The 20,910-nt window shown below is 37.8% G+C and overlaps 1 protein-coding gene across 21 annotated transcripts in view; it reads left to right on the forward strand.

Annotated features, from left to right (window-relative positions):
* The window catches only part of TBC1D5 (TBC1 domain family member 5), a 565,096-nt gene that overhangs the window by 423,768 nt on the left and 120,418 nt on the right, over window positions 1–20,910 (forward strand). For all 21 annotated transcript variants that reach the window (XM_070575957.1, XM_070575968.1, XM_070575969.1 and 18 more), the window contains one exon: window positions 10,804–10,910. In XM_070575957.1, the coding sequence (XP_070432058.1) occupies window positions 10,804–10,910 (107 nt within the window). The remainder of the gene's footprint in view (window positions 1–10,803; window positions 10,911–20,910) is intronic.

Below are 20,910 nucleotides of genomic sequence, written 5' to 3' on the forward strand. Positions count from 1 at the left end.
TTTCACTCAGTCTACTGAAGCAAATGCTAATCTCTTCCAGACACACACTCACAGAAATACCAAGGAATAATGTTTTATCAGATATCTGGGCATCCTTTAGGCCAGTCAAGCTGACACATAAAATTAGCTATCACACCTTTGTAATTGCCTATCTTCAGCCTGAAAAATCACATATAACTGCCAAACTGTCTTCCAAAACAGCTGTGCCACTTTGCATTACCACCAGCAGTGGATGGAAGTTCTTGCTTCTCCCCATCACCACCAGCATTTGTTGGTGTCAATATTTTGGATTTTGGCCATTCTAGTAAGTATCCCACTGTGTTTTTAATGTCAACCTTTTGCCTGAAAATAATTTTAATTTATACAGCTACAGGAATAGAGATATGAAAGGGGAATGATTATCCTACTGAAATTCTATTCCATATTCAAGATTAATAGTTGATATCTCAGGGGCCAGCCTGGTGGTATAGTGGTTAAGTTTGCACACTCTGCTTTGGTGTCCCAGGGTTCGCAGGTTTGGATCCTGGGTGCAGACCTAGCACCACTCGTCAAGCCATGCTGCGGCAGCATCCCACATACATAGAGGAAGATTGGCAACAAATCTGAGCTCAGGGATAATCTTCCTCATACACACACACACAACGAAATAGTTGATATCTCATTCTGGCTGTTTATAAAGGGGAAGAAGTGGTCTTTTCTCCTAATACCATCATTTTACCCTTCCATGTCCTTACTTCCATCCCACTTTTTTCTGTTGCCCTAGAAAACAATAAAGCAGATGGATTCAGGAGCTCTAGGACACGTTTTATGGGCAAAAGCGAGCAAAATTACATGCGTCACTGGAATCTTAACCAGAGTGCTCAAGATTCCATGTCCACCTGTTGCTGCCAAAGGAGAACACAAGTAGTCCTGCAGGTTGACTGGGGCCATTCTCTCTGATGATTAGATAAAGGGAGATGGCAATCTTTAGCTTCCTAACTACTGTCTTCCCCAAGTTTCTCTACCCAGTAGCCTCCCCACCTAGATTCTTCTTGCCCTTCAATTCACCTGCCCAGGTGCTGCGTAGCAATGTCATTAAAGAAGTGATTAAAGATATTAGATATAAGATGTTATTTTGAGCTCCTGCATTTACCTCCATTGCTCCTGAAACCCCAGTCAAATAGCATGAACCCACAGGACACAGAGAATTGAGAAGGAGATTACAGCAGTTTGGGAAACGGGAAAACAGATGGATGAGTGATAACCGACTTAGCAGATCCAAGAGAGTTAAATACAAAGTTAATAATGGAGAAAGCCAAGAAATAACCCATAAAATTCCTGAAAGTGTAGAAATTGGCACTGCTAGGTGCCTCTGGAAATTGGTAGGGAGAGGGAAAGAGTTAAGACTAGAAAATGAGAACTGGTTGAAAATCTATTTAAGAAGCTATTATACCCAGATCTTCAACATTTCCCTCCAGGATTTATCCTCTGGAAATGGTAAAATGGAGGCTCTCTGGGCTGAAGACTTGGGGAATTTCAGTGAATATTGAGCCAGACTGTCTCCCTCCAGGAAGAAGTTTGGGAGAATCTTCTCCAGAGGAATCTAATCAGCCCTAGAGAAAAGACCTAAAAGTCCAGGCTTAGGGACTGCCCAAGAAATGACCTGTGTAAACCCCCTAAGCTAACAAACCTACCCGTCTCTGCACACACAGCTAGCTTCAAGTCACCTTTAACTGCCCCACTCTTAAGCATGAGCAGAGAGCCAGAAATCACCAGACATTTGAGGAAAGCATGAGAATAAAAGCAGAGACTTAAACAAGCAGCCAGCAGAAAAGCAACTTGGAGGACACAGTGACCACGCAGGGAGGAGAAACTTCTCAGAGAGCTAGGAACATACATAATTCAAAGGAAAAAGTATAATTGAAATTAAAATATGAAAATAAGATGGTTGGAATACAAAATTCAAAAGGACCACATAAAACAGATTCAGAAAATAAGAAAAAAAATTAGATGACCAGGACAGGAGACCCAACATCTAGATAATGAGACCTCTTTAAAAAAAAAGCAAGAAAGAACAAACACAAACGAAAAATAGGAGGGAGAAAAACATCAAAGCAACAAGGAGAAATTTCCAGTTGAACAGAAAAACATGAGTCTCTAAATTGAAAGGGCCCATGGTACATGAAAACAGCAAAACAAGGTACATCATGAATTTACCGAGCATTGAAGGGACGAGAAGAGAAAGCAGGTCACATAAAGGATTAGAAATTAGAGTGGTTTGAGGCTTTTTAACTGGAAGCCAGAAAACTCTGGAGCAGAGCTCCCAACATTCTGAGGGAAAAGTATTTCCTACCTGGAATTCTGTACCTAGCCAAACTGTTAATGAAGTGTCAAAATAAAATCTTTCAAACAGAGAAGGTTTTAAAAATTCATGTGCTGTGCATAAAGGTTTTGGAGGATCTGTTCCAACAAAACAAGGGAATAAAGCAAGAAAGAGGAGCTAGGTGTTCTAGGAAATAAGGGTGCAACACTTAGAAGAGATAAAGCACATCCTCAGGACGAGGGAGCAGGCCAGAGGCCTCAGGAGAAGTTTCCTCAAAAAAAAATGAAATTGGCAAAATACTTAAAATTTGTTAAAGTATTGAGAGGACATTTATATGACTGGGAGAGCATTTAAGGTTAAATTAAATTTAAATACATACACAACAAAGCAAATGAAAAACAAGACAGTTATAAACTCCAGGAAAGAAAGGAGTCTGTGCAAGAAAGGAAAAGTAGTCATGATATACTGAATTGCTCAGCTGTGATAACATTTACCTGGCTATAAAAATGAAAACTCTAGAAATTGATCTAACCAAAATAACGACATAACTTCATAGAGGGAGAGACAAAGAAGGCATGTGTGACATGGAGGTTGGTTGGAGGGTTGGCTGCAGTGCTAAGGATGAGTTAAAGATTTGTCTTCTTGAATGGCAAGTTAGTAGATACCATTTAAAATAAGAGCTAATAATGTTAGCATTTTTTTCCCCGCAATATGGAAGGTAAATATTTTTTTAATCAGCTGAAAGAAAGTCAGTGCCCCAGGGGAGTGGGAAGTCGGGAGCAGGAGACAACAAGTGCTGTTTTCATAACCAGACTAGGAGATTTGACTCTTTAAACTATGTACGACTCATAAAAATGAAAACTATATTTAAAACTTCCACAGAGAAATAATTAAAAGTTGCTATAGTCTTTAAGTAGCCTTAATTATGTAAATTTGTTAATATTTTCATTGCTAATTTCTTCTCTGCTTTTGCTTTTCTGTTTCTCTCTCATAAGCACACTCCCCAAATGTAATCACACAAAGAGCTGTCCATTTTTCCAGGAGTTTCTGCCCACTGTACGCCTCTGCCCCTTTCTTACTTCAGTTATCATTTTCTCTCCTCTGTAGTGTTACTAGGAACTTCACCTGATCCCCAGCCTCTTGTCCCTTGTCCCTCTCTTCCTCCCTGCCACTGATCACCCTGTGTCAGCGTCAATCTTTCTGAAATACAAATCTGATCACCTCACTTACAGTCCTTCTACAGCGTGAAACCTAAACCCCATCCCCTCTATATAAGCAAGAGGTAAGCAAGAGCTCCACCTACTTTTCTCCCACTCCATCTCCATTTCTGCTCGGCACCCTGGCCGTAGGGGCCACTCAGTGTCTGGTCTCTGTTTACTTGCACGTGTTGTTCGCCGACACCCTCGCTGACCTCACAGTCTTCCATTCCAGGAGCTGTCAGAGCCCTCAGTATGTGCCACTGCAACTAGTTCTGTCCTGTGTCATGATTAGTTTTATGCTTCTTATTGTATCTTATTTCTTGTCATGTCCTTAGGACGTAACTCAGTACCTGGAACAAAATAGGTATTTAATAATGTTTGTTAAATGAGTGAATACACAAAGTCTAACAGAAGGAAAGGGATATTATCAGCACTTGTTAAATATCTTCTGTACTTCACAACCATTTTTAATGACAGATCTGTATTTCTGAGTAAGGAATTAAAAATCACTAAGCACAATGAAATAAAATGTCCTATAAATATCTGTATTCAAATTAACTAATTAACTAAAAACCTGACCTATGGTTTCCCTTTATTTGGATTAAAAATAGAGGCAAAAACCATGAATCAGGCTTACTATTTCTTTCTTAAATCTTGATGCACACTAAATTTTTTCAGACTTATTTCCATGACATTTTACAGATGTGGAAATCGAACGTAGGTCCTGATTCTGAACACATCCCTACAATTATTACATTAATGGTAATTACTTGTATTAAAAGACTGCAAGTTTTTGCACAGTATCATTTCATTTATTCCCTTAATAGGTAATGAGATAGAGATGGTGGTGAACACTCAAGCCTGTCCACTTAACTGATTGGCTTCAAATTTCACAGCTAATACCAGTGACACGCTGGAGCTCACATGCTGTCCTTCTGACTTTTCTGGTAAAGTGGTCTGTCTTCTGTGCTCGCACCCTAACCGCTAGCAGTTCTGCACTTGGATGCTTCCTTCCTTACTGCCTTTCAGTTGGCAACACTGTATGTTTAAAGGTATAAATTCTTGAGTAAAGATCTCTTATATTGTTTGATCTCTGATGAAAATAAATTATGTTTAAAGTGTATTAAGCTTGGAAAGCAGTAAGAAGAACAATTTTTTTTTTTTTTTTTTTTTTTTAAAGATTTTATTTATTTTTTTTTTTCCTTTTTCTCCCCAAAGCCCCCGGTACATAGTTGCGTATTCTTCGTTGTGGGTTCCTCTAGTTGTGGCATGTGGGACGCTGCCTCAGCGTGGTCTGACGAGCAGTGCCATGTCCGCGCCCAGGATTCGAACCGACGAAACACTGGGCCGCCTGCAGCGGAGCGCGCGAACTTAACCACTCGGCCACGGGGCCAGCCCCAAGAAGAACAATTTTTAAAGTCTTTTTCTAGACAAAAGAGTGAGCTATTCTGAATTTGAGATTGCCCTCTTTCCAAAAATCTAATTGAAAAATTTCATATTATTCTGCACAAACTCTACTAGAGAAATAAGGACTAACCCATTGTTTACAGAAGAGCGTGTGTCCATCTTAGGTCTCAAGGGTGGATGTTGCCATGATTGATGGTGCTCAGAGAGGCAGCTGTCAGAGCAGCAGCCAGAGAGGAAAACCTGGAAGGATGTGTCTTACGAGGGTCTTAAACACTACGTGAAAATCACTTCGTATGGAGAACGCTATGACCCTGTTTTATACTTGGCTTTCTCCAAGACAGCAAAGAATAAAAGTTTTGTTGTTTTTATTTATGATTTACTCCCTACCCCCACCTGGTTTTCATGTCCATTTGAAATCTCATTTTGTATGTTGCCATTTCATAGCTGAGGAAGTTAAAGTAGTAAGGGTTTTTAAATAGTTGAAGACACTGCGTGTACTGATTATGTATTTTTTCCTGCATGTAGACCCTCAACAAATGTTTTTTTCAGAGCATGTAGCATTTATTGAATGCCTTCTGCATGCTAGGTTCCTTGCAAGACACTTACATGTTGACTTTGTTTTCAGTGGAGAGGCACAATAAATTATGTTAAAGCCTTAAGATTTCCTTTTTTGTTGTTAGCCCATTATTGTTTTATATTTAATCCATGATTATTTGTTTTATATGCCATTCTATAGCGAACTTCAAGAGTTTATGCCTATTCCTAAATATTTACTATACCTGACCTTATACACTGAGGGCTTTTTTCAGTTTATCTTTGAGGCTTCCCCGTGACTTACAGTATAGTTGGTGTTCAGAAGCCAGCTGTACTGTCTGAACTTGACTTCTGCATACAGATACCCTCATTGTGACACTCTCTGCTGGGAATGCAGGAAAGTATAAGATGACAGTGGTGAAGAGTGAGGTTTGCAGCCACACAAACGTGGGTTCAGCCGTGTCTCTGCCATCCAGGAGCCCTGTGGCCTCGATGTGCTGTTTATCCATTCTGCACTACCCTCTCCTCACCCATAATGTGGAGTTGATGATAATGCCTTCCTGAGGGAGGGTTAGGAAGACTCATGGGGAGTTGGTATAATATATGGCAAGTTGCCAGGCACTTTATATGTCCTTAATAAGTACTGACTATTACTTTTTTTAATTTTAGAGAAAGTAAAGGAAATCTACGTGTAGTTTTGTGTTCTGTGGTGGTTGTTCTCAGTCCATTTGATAACCTTGAAAAAGTATATCAAAATATGAAATTAAATAATTTGAATAAAGTGTTTTATTTACAAATGTTAACAATTGTAAGTAGAGTTAACTCTAACATATACTTAAGTTATTTATCCACATTGCTTTAAACTTTATCAGAACAGTCATGTCCTCTATTATCTTTACTGATGTAATTATTTCTTATTGATACTTCTGGAGAAACTACTTAAGTCAGCTCCCTTAGACCACTCAAGGACAACTGTGGGTCATTTAAAGGCAGAGACAGAGAGGTCAGCTCTGCTTCATGTGGAGGAAGTGGTGTTCAGCAAGAATTAAGCAACATGAGGAATCACACTACCTTGCATCTGTGCCACCCTTACAGAAACCCCACAGACAGAGTGAGCATTACCTGTTTTATAAATGGGGAAATAAAGGTTCAGTGAAGTTAAGCGGCTTGCCTGAATTCACACGTATCATCAGTGACGTGGCCAGCATTCTGATAGAGATCTAATCTGGATGCTAATCTGGATCATCTGATTCCAAATCCAGTCTGTTTTACTAGATACCACTCACGTTGTCTTAACCTTCCTTGAATAAGCTCTCTGGAGTGTGGCTTTAGTACTTTGTTTTTAAAGCATATTCATACTTGATTTCAAATGTAGTCAGATACCGAAACTCAGTATTTTTTTAATCTTTCACTTTTTCCCCTCATGTCACTGCCCTGCTCTGATAGAATAAACACTGGAAAAGAAACAGTATTATAGATGAGTTTTTTGGTTTTGGGGGGTTTTTTGAGGAAGATTAGCCCTGAGCTAACATCTTCCATGAATCCTCCTCTTTTTGCTGAGGAAGATTGGCCCTGATCTAACATCTGCCACCAACCCTCCACTTTTTGCTGAGGAAGATTGGCCCTGAGCTAACATCTGCCACCAACCCTCCACTTTTTGCTGAGGAAGATTGGCCCTGAGCTAACATCTGCCATGAATCCTCCTCTTTTTGCTGAGGAAGATTGGCCCTGATCTAACATCTGCCACCAACCCTCCACTTTTTGCTGAGGAAGATTGGCCCTGAGCTAACATCTGCCATGAATCCTCCTCTTTTTGCTGAGGAAGATTGGCCCTGATCTAACATCTGCCACCAACCCTCCACTTTTTGCTGAGGAAGATTGGCCCTGAGCTAACATCTGTACCTATCTTCCTCTTTTTATATGTGGGACACCTGCCACAGTATGGCTCAATAAGCAGTGCATCTGGGATCTGAACTGAGGAACCCCAGGCTACCGAAGCAGAGTGCATGAATTTAACCACAGCTCCCCCAGGTTGACCCCTAGATGAGTTTTTTAAGTTCAACAAAAATTTATTCTAAGAATCAAAACTAAATTCTTATTCTATCAGATCTCTGCTATTTTGGTTTTTTAAAACAGTTTGTATAATTCTCTTTTGCCTCCTCTAAATCGGGCACAGTTATTCAAAAGGGACTTAATACTTAGCATATGTACTTACAAATTAAAAGTGCTCTAAAGTTACAGATTTTTGTTAATAAATTAGAGATGTCATGATCTGAGGGCAGAGGGCTGTAGAGGAGGTAAAACTTTACCCAGTTAGGTTTTCAGCTGGCATTCTGTAATAAAAAGACAAATGAACAAGAGAAAAACAAAAGTTTATTAACATGCCTACTTCATATATATCTGGGCAATACTCAGGGGAAAATGAGTGACTCTCAGAGATGCCTGTAGAATTCAGGATTAAATACTATCTTATAAGAGAGCGGAGGGGGATGTGTAGGCCTCTTCGGGGAGGGTAAATGATTTGTAGGAAAGATGAATGGGCCCTTAGAAGAATAGATGGGAGGTATGATAATTTGTGACAAAGTTTGTCTGGGGGAGATTTATGACAATTGAGTTCCTTTTGGAGGATTTATCTTAAAGCAGATAAGGGGAGTTCAGAGAAAGCTGAATTTGCGTTTTTCAGGTACCTACAGCTCAAAATAATCAAAATACCAAAGCAGCATATTTTGGGGTGGCATGTCTTGAACTCCTACAGCCGTATTTCGGGGTGGCATGTTCTGCTACCCTTCCAAAGTCAGACTCCTTTGACGTTATATCCCTACTGCCGGTGCCTAGTGCAGTCTCCGTGTATCCAGGATTTAGTAGGTGCTCAGGAAACATTCATTGCATTCGGTGACTGGATGGATGGATGGATGGATGGGAGAAATGAGAAAAAGAATGTTAGCTCCTTCATTTGTTCTGCAAGTAGAATATTAATACATTATTTGACTTCCCTTATGTATTTTACAGCTTCCAATGGCTTCAACAGTTCTGTCAAGTTGTAATAATATAGAGTTGTTGCTCTGGTCCCTTCAAATAAATACCTACTATTATCAGGCTGTTTTAGAGACTGGGTTATGCTGACCTTCCAAGCTACTTAAAACTACTTAACAAGAGTAATAATACTAATTGGCTTTTCTGTTTGCAATGATTGCAGTGACTATTTGCATCCTTTATGTCATTTGATTTTCAAAACAATGGCCTCTCAGAACAAAGCCATGTCTTAGAGCACAGCCGCTGCAGCTAGATTTCTGAATTTCAAATTTTGCTCCTCCACCAAATCACTGTGTGATTTGGGCAAATGACTTAAGCTTTCCAAGTATCAGTTTTCTCATCTGTAAAACAGGGATGATAATTATACCCTTATAATAAGATTGCCATAGAAATTAAATGAGATAATGCAGGTGAAGTTCTTTGGCATAGGGCCTGGCCTCAGAAAGCCTTCAATAGTTCGTTAACATCTTAGTGGTAGTAGTAATAATAACTGCTCGTTGTTACATCTTTACCCTTCTGTACTTTAATTTTCTTCAGGATGAGGACTGTGTTTTGTTCATCTCTGCATCCTCTCCTAACATGGGATCTTTCATGGGTTAGGTACTCAACAAATAATTATTGGATTGAATGAAGTAGGCAGTTAAATTTTTTTTTTTTAAGTCAGAAAGTTGTTTTCCAAATGACTAAACTTAAGCCCAGAGAGGTTACCCCCAAAAGGTTTTGAGCAGCTACTGTGAATCAGTCACATAGGTTATATCATTTAATCTTTAGCCAACTTTATGAAAGGTTTGGACGGTGTCCTAGGATTCAAGCCCACATCTTTGAATCCTGAGCCTAGAACCATTTCCACAAAACTCTTCTGCCTCTCTTACAGAATATACAAGAATTCTTCCTGAGTCAGTTACTAATAATATATAATCATTATAGTGTTTGGGCAAATAACTTTATGAGTTATAAAATAAATTACCTAAGTTTTATTTACTTGCTAGATCTCAAAGAAAACTGTACGTGAAAACATACTATTCTCAGTGTCCTAGCTTTTTGGATTCTAGCCTAAAAAGGACAACAGGTAACTGAATGTGAATATGACAATGAACAAGTAAGAAAAGACGAGTCTGAACAGATATAGAAAGGGTAGGATAAGTGAGTGCTTTACAAATGAAAGCAGATGTATGAAATTACAAGCTGTCAGATCAGCAACGGAAATGAAGATGATAAAGTGGTTCCTTACATAGATTATAATTATTCATTTTGCCCAGTCCTGTCTCCTTTCCCCATAATGTTCATGGGAAGGGGGAGGGGGTGGGAAGCTATAGCGAGAAATGGTGTTTCCAACAGAAGAAGAAAAAAGATCTTCCAAGAATCACGGGTATTTCTGATTACAAATAATTGTTTCTTTTGTGATTTGTGTTGTTTCTATTGAATCACAGTTTTCCTATGGAATATTTTTCAACGAACTGTTCTGATTAATGAAAGGGATTCTGTTGCAACCACAGGAAGTTATAAGTGTAAAGTTTCCTCACATCAGTGCTGTGGAGGCAGTCAGTGTGGCTTACAAAATAAGCGTCGTTAATGGGCCCAACTGTGACAGCAGTGGCAGATGGATTGCCAAGAAATGAAGTAGTTTACATAGACCTGCCTAAAAAGATGTGTTTAATAATTGCGCCCATAATTAGGTTGATTTGAAAAAAAAATTAAATGACAGTCTAAGGAATATAGTTAGGCTTATCTGTGAAGATTTTGACATTTTTCCTCCAAGAAATGCTGCATGGATATTCTCCCTAAATTCCTTGTTACCTTTAGAAGAACAAATAATTGGAAGAAATTATGTTTTCTTTAATTTTGAATTATGTAATTTTTATATGTACAAAAGAATAAGTGTAACATACGTAAGTTACGAAGCATAATAATCAGGGTAAATGTTATTTTATGAGAATTTTAAACTGGTTCTTTCCCATTCATAAGATTTTTGTTACTAATTTCTAAGCAGCAAAACTAGAGATATTTAAACACAGCCATATAAATGACAATAAATATGCATGCTTCTAAGAGTTTATTTATATTGCAAATGCACACACATATCTGTATCTGAGGCTCTTCCTTCCAGCGCCCCCTGAGGATAAGTGCTAGTGTATTAGATTGCAATTAACAGTACAGTGTGCTACTTCAAAGGCCATTTGGTAAAGATCCCTTCTCCCTATTTCCTTTTATCAAATCAATTGAATTATTGATTTGCTTTCTTTGAATCTAAGTTATTTTTTTACTCTCAGTAATGCAAATATCTTAAACAGTATTGCTTCTGAATTATGTTTTTTCCCTCTTATTTAGTGATCTCTAGTAACTACCAGACCTGTCTTGGCCTTCTGATGCATTTCCCCCCAATTGGGGATGTACACTCACTGATTCTTAAGGCTCTGTTTCTTCGAGATCCAAAGGTAAGCTTTCCAAGTAGGATATGCATCATTTTAAGTTCAGTGAAAAATTGATATCTCTCTATGACTCCAAGAATTCCTAAAGTAGAATGCATCTAATGGCAGATACATTGCCTAATAAAAGAATTTGCCTAGAGTTGTAGGCCAAAACTCACCTGCCTCATTGGCTAGCAACTCAGCAGGCAAATTAACTGGACATTGTCATGAGAAACTGGAGCACACATTGCTTATCCCTCAGAAAGTTGTTCTGCCCTCCTGCCTTCCTCATAACTCAAGGAAGTGGTTGAACAACTGCTTCTCCTTATAACTACACTTTGTTATCATTGGTACCCCTTACAAGGGCCAGCTTATCCAAGTAGAGCCTTGGAGGCCATGTGAAGACCAAGACATTAGAACTACAAAAAGGACCAGTTCTGTAAGAATTTATGATACAATAAAATACTAAATTATTTCATATTATGACTATGTATTTCTTATTTTGTGGGTGAGGAAGTAACCTAATAAAATAAAGATTTAAACAGTCTTTAATGCTGATTTCTCTATTTGAACTTAAAGCAAGTCACCAAAATTTTCTTTACACTTCAGAGAAGAAGTGTGCTCTTTTACAACTAATGTTATATTTCTTGAAAATAAGAACATTTAATGATCTAAAAAAATCTGTGAATTCTTGATGCTTTTGAGCCAAACAAAAATATTGGATGAAGTAGTAAGAGAGAAAGCTTCAAACACGAGTATGAGAATGCCAGGCAATGGGTAGTAATCCCAGCCTTTGGCTCTTTGGCAGAACTCCCAACAGTCATGTTGGCAGTTGTTGAACTGTCTTTGAGTCAGTCTGTCTGTAGATTCCGTTGCCAAAGCTCTGTCTGATCAACTTGGGCCTCCAAGTTCAAGGTTTTGATTCTAAAAGATTTCTGTCCTTTCCTCGGTTGTTGACTTCAACATTCTATTTATTCTTTGATTGATTTGAGAGAATTCATTTCCTTGTGCCTGTATCTATTTTCTGAAGAAATACACAATTTTATATAATTTCTCTTACACAAAATTCCATGAAATATCAAAAATATAATCCATTGTTTCTCTGATACCTAAGGTAGCATATAGATGAGTTTTTTTCTGGTAAGGCTTAGGAGTCTGACTGCGAAAATCAAAAACCCCATACATATTTTTTTATGTATATATGTGTATGTAAGTTGTATAAGTATATATTCTTTATAATAAATAACCAAGATTATGAAATATCTATAAAAGGAATAAAGAATGAGTTTGCTAGTCAATGAGATATATGAGTTTTGGTCTACAGATTGAGGTAGATTCTACTAGCTCAGCATTAGGGATTCTTAGAGTCATACAGAGTGGGGAAAAATTGCTAAAATGACTATTTGAATTCTCTACTTGTGTGATTTGTTTGGTTTAATTGAAAGGAGAAATGAATATGTTATCTAAACCTATTGATCTTGGTAATTTTTTCCTGGCTAAATATGGTTGATCTTCCTATGAATCATTTGCTCTTCTAGTTGTAGAATTTTATATACTAAATCCATTAATGTTATTAATAGAATCTGTGATTTTAGTAGAGTACTTTTTATCTCAATAAGGTACTGTACATAATATAAGGGTATAATGAAACCAATTCTACAAGCATTAAAAAAATACATTCTCTAAGGTTTAAGAAAAAAAGTAATGAATAGCATAAGTATCTAAAAAAAGATATTCCCCACTTTTATATTCAGGGTCTTCTTACCAAGGAAAAACAAGATCAAGATAATGGTTCAAAATGTGGGAGCTTAAACTGATATTTCTGAGACATAAGAAATTGGGCGGGAGGGAGTCACGTTTAAAAATCTCTTGAGAACAAGTTCATGGAATGATGATATCTATAGGAAAAGTAAAGAAAGCTGTATAGTATTAAGGGGCTTTCAGATGGCTAACCCAGCAAGGTTATAGTCTTGGTTAAGTTTATATAGTGGCTGACTCATTGACATTATTTAGTAAATGTCAAATGATAACTAACATCACTTGGCACATGTGCTAATTGTAGGTCTATCGCAGCATAGTATCCTTCAAGGAGCCTGAGTTAGGAATCGGGACACTACATGAAATCCTGACTCTGCTACCAATCATCCTTGCGATTTTGGGAAACTCACGCTTGCTGAGTCTTGGTCTTCTCTTTTGTGATTGAGTTAAATTGTCTCTAATGATTCACCCAACCAGAGCAGCCTTTGTCCATAAAGAACTGACTTCTAATGATGTAACGGGAGCCAATCCAGTGCTATAAAGGTACAAATAAAAAAAAGGAAAAAAGCAGCAAGTTTGTATATATTATAGAAATCCACAAGTGGACGGAGTTTTCAGTGTCATTTATGGCGATTTTAAAGACGTAAAGGAGGCCATTTATGCTGAGGGGGAAAAGAAAGAGAAGGAAAGACGATTTTAGTACCCCATCCACATCCTCTAAGAATCCAGATGTCAGAGTGCTTTAAATGTTTTCTATTTATTAGCAACAATGAAACGCTTAAAATACTTGAATCATTCCTGATTCAAGTAGATCAGAACAAGTATATAAACACACAAGTCTCTATGAAAGGAACTAGTAGAAAGATGAAATTTGAGGCATGAAAGTACACTTTCCCATATCCCAGCTTCATGTGACAGTTGTGTTGAGTGTTGCTGATAGACTCAGTAAAATACAAATAAACAAGGAACTCTGAGCTCCCCTAAGTTCATTGTCAGCCTTCAGAGAAGCTCTTTGTCCTATCGCTATCCCTGAATCCCAGTGGAGATTGCTCAATTGAGAATAGACTCTGCAAGTAAAGCTTAAGATGCTGAGCTTTAACTGTTTTATATCAGATATAGGCTTTACTGTGAAAAGATTTCTTATTTAAACAGACTGAAATAATGGGCCTCTAAACTGTAATCATAGGATCATACTTCTTCACAGTTTCCAAGCACTTCATGTGCTTAATTTGGTTCTCACAACAAGCTATGACATAGGCAGAGCCGGTTATCTTTCCTCATTCTTTTTCCATACAGGGAGGTCAAGATTGTGTGGCTTTCCCAAGGCCAAAAAGCTTGTAAGCTTCCAAGCTAGCTAAAGTGACTCCATGACCTTTGTATCTACTCATTCCCTCCTGAGATTCCCGGCATCCATTCTTCCTGCTCCAGGAAGCCATTTCCAGGCTCTGATAGGCCATGTTTTCCTCTTTGAGTGCCCACAGCACCTTGTGCTTTAGCTATTTGCTTATTTATTTTATCAATTATTTCTCCTTATGATCCTGCTTATTTTGTAGCATTTAGCTTTGTGTCCTGCAGTGGTTGATATTAATAATGGTAGAATTGTATTCTGACTCAAATGCTAAGTGTCTTCTAGTATACCATACTGACTCTAATCTAGGTGGATCTCAGTCACCTAGCATATTTCTGGAACCCATATCCATATTCCGTAGAAGCCACAGTCGTTATATATTTGTCAGCTGCCATTTTTATCATGGCAGTGAATTAACCCTACAACTTGAACTTAAAGAGCATCTAGTTCCTTAAATTTACTATGTGTTAGAATTATTTGAAAACCTGTTACCACCTTTCAATATTATGGAATGAAGAAGACCTAGCAAAGAATGTGGTTAATATACCTCACTTAGACTGTCACTAATAATTTCAGAACTGCAGAGAACCAAGAGAGTCTAATCCAGCTTCTCCTTCTATAGATAAACAAACTGAGGATCAAGGTGAAGTTTAGGGAGTCCTTCAAGGTCACACAGCTTGTCAGTGGCAGAGCCAGCAGTTGAACCCAGGTCTTCCAACCACCTTTCCACACAAGAGCTATAGCTTCATTAGTTTTAAAAATAGTAGAATCCTAGTTACTGATATTTCTTATACAAATTTTTCTATTTGTAATAGACATTTATTTGCATCAGAAATAAATGAAATTGCCATGTATATAAGTGGCCCAAGAATTGTTTGAGAATTTTTTAAATGTATGCTGATGGGGGCCAGCCCGGTGGCACAGCGGTTAAGTGTGCACGCTCTGCTTCGGCAGCCCAGGGTTCACCGGTTCGGATCCTGGGTGCAGACATGGCACCGCTTGACAAGCCATGCTGTGGTAGGTGTCCCACATATAAAGTAGAGGAAGATGGGCACTGATGTTAGCTCAGGGCCAGCCTTCCTCGGCAAAAAGAGGAGGATTGGCAGCAGATGTTAGCTCAGGGCTGGTCTTCCTCAAAAATAAATAAATAAATAAATAAATAAATAAAGTGTATGCTGTATGAAGAGACTGGATAGTCAAGTATCTGTAGCATCTTATACTCTGTTCACCATAAGTAGGGTTTCTATACTTAGCTCTTCAGACCATGATCCTAATTCTCATTTTCTTCTCTTTATCATATTAGAACCACTGAGCAGATTTCCAACAACAATCCACTAAAGGAAGCAGAGGGATAGAAGGAGGACAGTCTGAAAAATATGAAGTGATTAAAAAACATTGTTCTAACTAGTTGTTCAAATTCAAAAGAAATTTTAAAACCCAATTAGAAACAAAAGTCATAGAAAATGTGAACATATTGTGTTCCTTAAATAACCAGATGTTCTCCCCTTCCTGAAGGCAGTAAGGGCTAGGAATAAAAGGTTTAAAACTATTGTTTTAAGTTAACTGTGAATTTTGCAAATCGGTTTTTACCCTTTAGCAAATAAAATTCTAATACGGAAACATAAGCAAAGTAATTTTCATTTTTCGGTGCTCTCTTATTTGTGTTATGTGTTGCAGTGTTAACCTTATCATAAAGACTTATTACAAATGAAATACAGTACATGGATTAACATTTTAGATTATGCAGTAAGAATTTGACAGCTACCATTTGTTTTGAAGACTAGAATATCCCCCCAAAATATTTCAAGTAAGTTTGTAAGCAACCCTTTTAGCAGTGATGTTATTGTTTATGGAAGAAAATTGCTAGAAATAAGACAATTTAATTTCATAGTCATTCTTTTACACAGAAACATGCTATAAAGATATAGTGTACAGTGATCTTATACTTGGCCAATTCTGATTTGGTTTTTGTTTGGAGTTACATTAAGTTTTGCCTTTTTAAATTATAAAAAAATCTGAATATTCAGATTTCAGATGTTATGCAAATAATAGATTTTTGCTCTTTTAATTCCAAAGAACCCGACTGTAGGTGTAACTTTTTTTTTTAATGTCAAATGATAAAATGTCATATATCAGAATTGAAAAGCAGTGAATGGATTCAAACCTACTACCAGTTAGTTTACAATGTTAGAAAATGCCCCATTCCAGTAATGCCATTGTAATTTTTTCCTTCTCTGAGAATAAAGAACCTAAAAAACACACATACAGACTCTGAGGACGCACAGTATCCGTTTATTTACTTTTCATGGTGTTCCCATCAGAGGTTCTGTTCAGATTTTCTAGTATGTTTCTAATCTAATTTTCTGTTATAGAAAGAATGTGTTGCTTCTGTCTTCTTTATCCTTTTTTTCTAGAAAGTTGAAACATTTCTCTGAAAACTGCCATTCTTGGAGAATCATTTATTTTTGTATTTTCTCTGTTAGTGACCCCAAAAAGGTGGTTTTTTCTTTGAATCTGAGCAACTTGACTATATGTCATTCTTTTTTATCATTAGATTACAAGCAACTGGATGTTTATTATAGTTAATATTTGGATATTAGTGACTAATCAGGTATGTTTTCCCATTCAATCAGAAATATAGACTTTCTGACATAGCATTAAAAAACCTTAAGTTTTACTCCTGAAGTAAATGGTGGTATCAAAAATCTGCAAAGGCGTAATGTAAAAGTTTTCATTAAACCAATATTTGAAATTTGTTATTTATTGTGTTCAGACATTTCATAAAGTAGAGTTATCTGTTTCTCAAAATTTGTTAAGGGTTTCCTAGGGGCCTTAAATAATTTTGAATTCATTTTATAAAAGTATTTTGAATTTATTAATTTAGTCAACTGACCTCTGCACCGGGCACTGTTTAGATCCTGGTGATATAATGGTAAACAAGAAAAAGACATGATCCTTATCTTAATGAGTAAGCAAACAAGAAAGTACTCAGTCTGTCATGTGTTATAAAGGATACAAATAGAGTATCATCATTAAAATAATAAGAGGAGGAAGAATCTGGGCGGAGTGAAAACCTAATTTACGTAGGTTGGTCAAAAGTCCTTCTCTAAGGAGGTACCATTTCAGGTGAGAACTAATGAAGGAGAAGGAACCAGCCAGGCAAAGAATAGGGAGAAGAGCCTGCAGACAGGGGAACAGTAAACACAAAGCCTCCGAGGTAGAAAAGAGCTTAGACTGTTCATAGAACTGAAAGAAGACCAGTATGACTGGAGCCGGGAACAGGGAAACCTGCCTGAGATGGATGAGCCAGGGAAGGCTTGTTAGTACTTTGTTCTTCCTGTGTAATCTTACATGATGATATAAAGTAAAATCATTTTTAAGGTCACATTTTGAAACTCAAAAAAGACTGCTGGATTCATGGCAATTCTTCCTGATGATTAAGACATCCTCTTGTTATAAACTTCTCTTGCTCTCAGCCAGAAGTTCCAAGAACTCTTCTTAAATGAGTTCCTCACTTGGTAAAGCGCACTCACTTATTCAGACCTCTAGGCTGTCACATGGGTCTGGCCAGTGGGTTATTGTTTGATTTAAGAAGACTGTGGCCAGGACTCTGAATTCTTTTAGTCATACATGTGTTATTTTCATCTTTTAAAAAACAATCTTGGCTACCTTCTGTATACCGCCAATCTTAGTCAGTTTTGCTTTCCTTTATGTCAGCATCGTCCTCCACTCTGTAGTGACAAAGGAACTGGACCAGTTTTTCTCACCTACTGAAGTGAGTGCTCTATTAGTTCAGGGGCTAGATCTCCAACAGCACTAACCCATGTCAGCTTCACGAGGGAAGCTCAGAATGCAGGTTCCACTTCCATCACAGCCTGCTGTGTTGATTGGACAAATCATTTCTTTTCTTGAACTACGGAATGAAGAAGCTGAACTCATAACCTCAGTGGACCCTTCTGGATCTATTTTAGCAAGATTCAATTAAATTCAACAGATAGATTTTTTTTAACTACCTGCTGTGATGCAGAGCACGAGAGTTGGCCCATGTGATTAGGACACAGTCCCTTATGGATGGAAACTCCTAATCGTTATGGGAGGTGAAATGATTGAGAGTATTGCAGAAAGAACAGCTAATTCGGACTTGGATAGTCAGAAATGCTTCCAGTTGAAAGAGGCATTCCAACTGGGCTGTGAAGGATTTTCCTGGGAAGTGTTATTCCATCTTAAGAAAACAGGGTAAGCAAAGCTCTGGAGAATTGCTGAAGCAGGTGGCCAGGATGGGCCTAGGAGTTCTCTGTCCAGAGCCACTCAGTGACCCCCTCAGGGACCTAAAGAATGACAGTGTCCCACTCTTGATACCTCATGTATTAGCAGACAGTAATTTTTAAGAGTTCATCAAATGTGTAGGGAGTCTTTATTTGATGGTATTTTATTTGGTATTGATTTAAATAATGTTCCAACTTGTGTGTTATTCAACATAAATATATGTTTTGTGCTTCACTGAAAAGTCAATGTGAAAGGGATTTCGTCCTGATGATTTTTACTTGATTTATTGGCTATAAATAGTTGCATGTGGTAATATTTGTTCAAAATAAGCATGTTCGTTTAGATCTTTAAAGTCACTCTTGGGACGTTTGGTGGTTTTTGTTGGGGGTGGCTGAAGAGAGCTACGAAACTTTGTTGCAAAGATTGCTCTGCATGTTTTAGGGGGAAGGGTTTCTTTACTGAAACACAACAAATTACAGTGATGATTTATTTTTCCTCAAATAACTTAACAAGAGACTAGAGTCCATGGTTAATTCTGTTGTGATTAACAATAAACAAAACAAAATCTACAAAACAATCTGCTACTTTTTATTTGATATCTTACAAGCAAGGGAAATCCAGGTTTTTAGGGAGAAACGTTTATTTTAAGTAGATTACTTAAGCTTTTAAAGCTATTAATCTTATGCATGTGTGTTTAGAAGGACACCATGAGGCCCCAAATGTGAAAGTATTAAAGTATGACAGCATGTTACAGGGAAGTGTTTGTGGTGCATCCTTGAGCTCCAGGAGAAGAGTGGCTGCCCCACTTCCCTGCTGACTCGCTGTTTCACCTCCAGGGAAATCACTGAACCTTTTGCTGCCTTAAGTTCCGGTTCATTAATTGTTTTTTAAAAAGGAATAAGTGGCTAGTAAGGCCTTAATTAGCCTCTAATCTCTAAAAGTCATTGCCACCTCTAAGTGCTGTGAGAACCTAGCGAATCACTTATTTACCTTATTGTATATGAAGTAGCTTATTCCAAAAGAAAAGGCACTACTTTGAATTGTTTCTTTGTCATCTTAATACTACAATTAAAAAAATTGAAAGGTACAAATCACAAATTATGGTTAAAAGATTATAAACTTGAAACTGACGAAATAGAAAAAGGCATAATCTTTTCAATACAAGTTAATCATGGCCACAATAAATATTTTGCCCCTTAAGTATGTTAGCTCAGTAAATATATTATTGCTAACTTAAAATATTAAATATGTTGACTTTATAGGAATAAAAGTCAATACATTCAAGTGGTAAACTGCATAACCATAATCAATTAACTTTGTTTTATGTAAATATTTTAGGCAGGAAGTTATATCCATTCCCCAAAAAAAAGCCAAAAGCCAAACAAAACCACAACATATTTTATCATGGAGAATTTTTAAGTGTATTTCATCCAGTTTGAGCACTTTTATGATTACCATATTGGGAAATGTAAGTTAGGTTTCCATACTGCAAGACAGTGGCGAGGCCACTCAGGTGAACGCAGAGCTCCCCGGCATACACAAGGCTGGCCCCCAGCTCCTCCGGGCAGAGCCCTGTTTGGCTCTGTGAAAGGGGCTTTGCTCTAGCATTTCATGTGTGGGTAAGATCTTCATATGTTACTGGTGACATTTTCCAAGTGTCTTCATATGATTTGGAATGCTTCTTTATTTACTTGGTGGTTGTTCCTGGTTTTGAAGAGGAACTTTATAGTTTCATTTCTCTACATTGTTTCTTTCTACGAAATGCTATCTTTGCTCATTCAGCCAAAATTTGCTGAGCTCCTGCTGTATGTCAGTAACATCTAAAATTTCTCAGAAGTCTTGGTTGAAACAGAGGGGTGAACAGTTGGGGCTGGCCCGGTGGCGTAGTGGTTAAGTTTGCACGTTCTGCTTGCTACACACTGCTCATCAGGCCATACTGTGGTGGCATCCCACATACAAAATAGAGGAAGATTGCCACAGATGTTAGCTCAGTGACAATCTTCCTCAAGTGAAAAAGGGAAGATTGGCAAGAGATGTCAGGTCAGGGCCAGTTGTCCTCAGAAAAAAAAAAAGAGGGATCAACAGAATTTGTGGCAAGAGAAAGGAATACCCACTTGGCTGATTCCCTCACCTCCTTTAAGCTTTTGCTCAGAGCTGGTCCTCTCAGTGAGGCCCATCTCATCACCCTGCAGCCTGCCCTGTCCCCACCCCCTACCCCAGCACTCCTGACCCCCTTACCCTGCTCTGCTTTTTGTTTCTATAGCATAGTAGATAATTTACTTATTTGTTATATTTTTTATTTTTTGTCTCCCTCTGGCAATATATCAACTCCATTGACGGCAATGCTTTTAGTTTGTTTTATATTCTGTTACCCAAGTACCTACAATAATGAATCAATGAATGAATGAATGAATGAACAAACAATGACTAATTACCCCAACCAAACCCTCAAGTTCTCTACCAGAGGACAAATTATGCTGTTCATTGCAATTCAGTTTGTCAACTGTCTATTGTGCCAGCTACTAGGGATATAATGAAGTAGGGCGATATGGTCCCCTCTTCACAAAGCTTGCAGTCTAATGCAGTGGATCTTAAACTGTGGTGTGCCAAAGAAGCACCTGAGGGAGCTGGTTACAAATACAGACTCCCAGGCAT

This window comes from Equus przewalskii, chromosome 15 (genome assembly GCF_037783145.1).
Source record: "Equus przewalskii isolate Varuska chromosome 15, EquPr2, whole genome shotgun sequence".
Taxonomy (NCBI): Eukaryota; Metazoa; Chordata; class Mammalia; order Perissodactyla; family Equidae; genus Equus; species Equus przewalskii.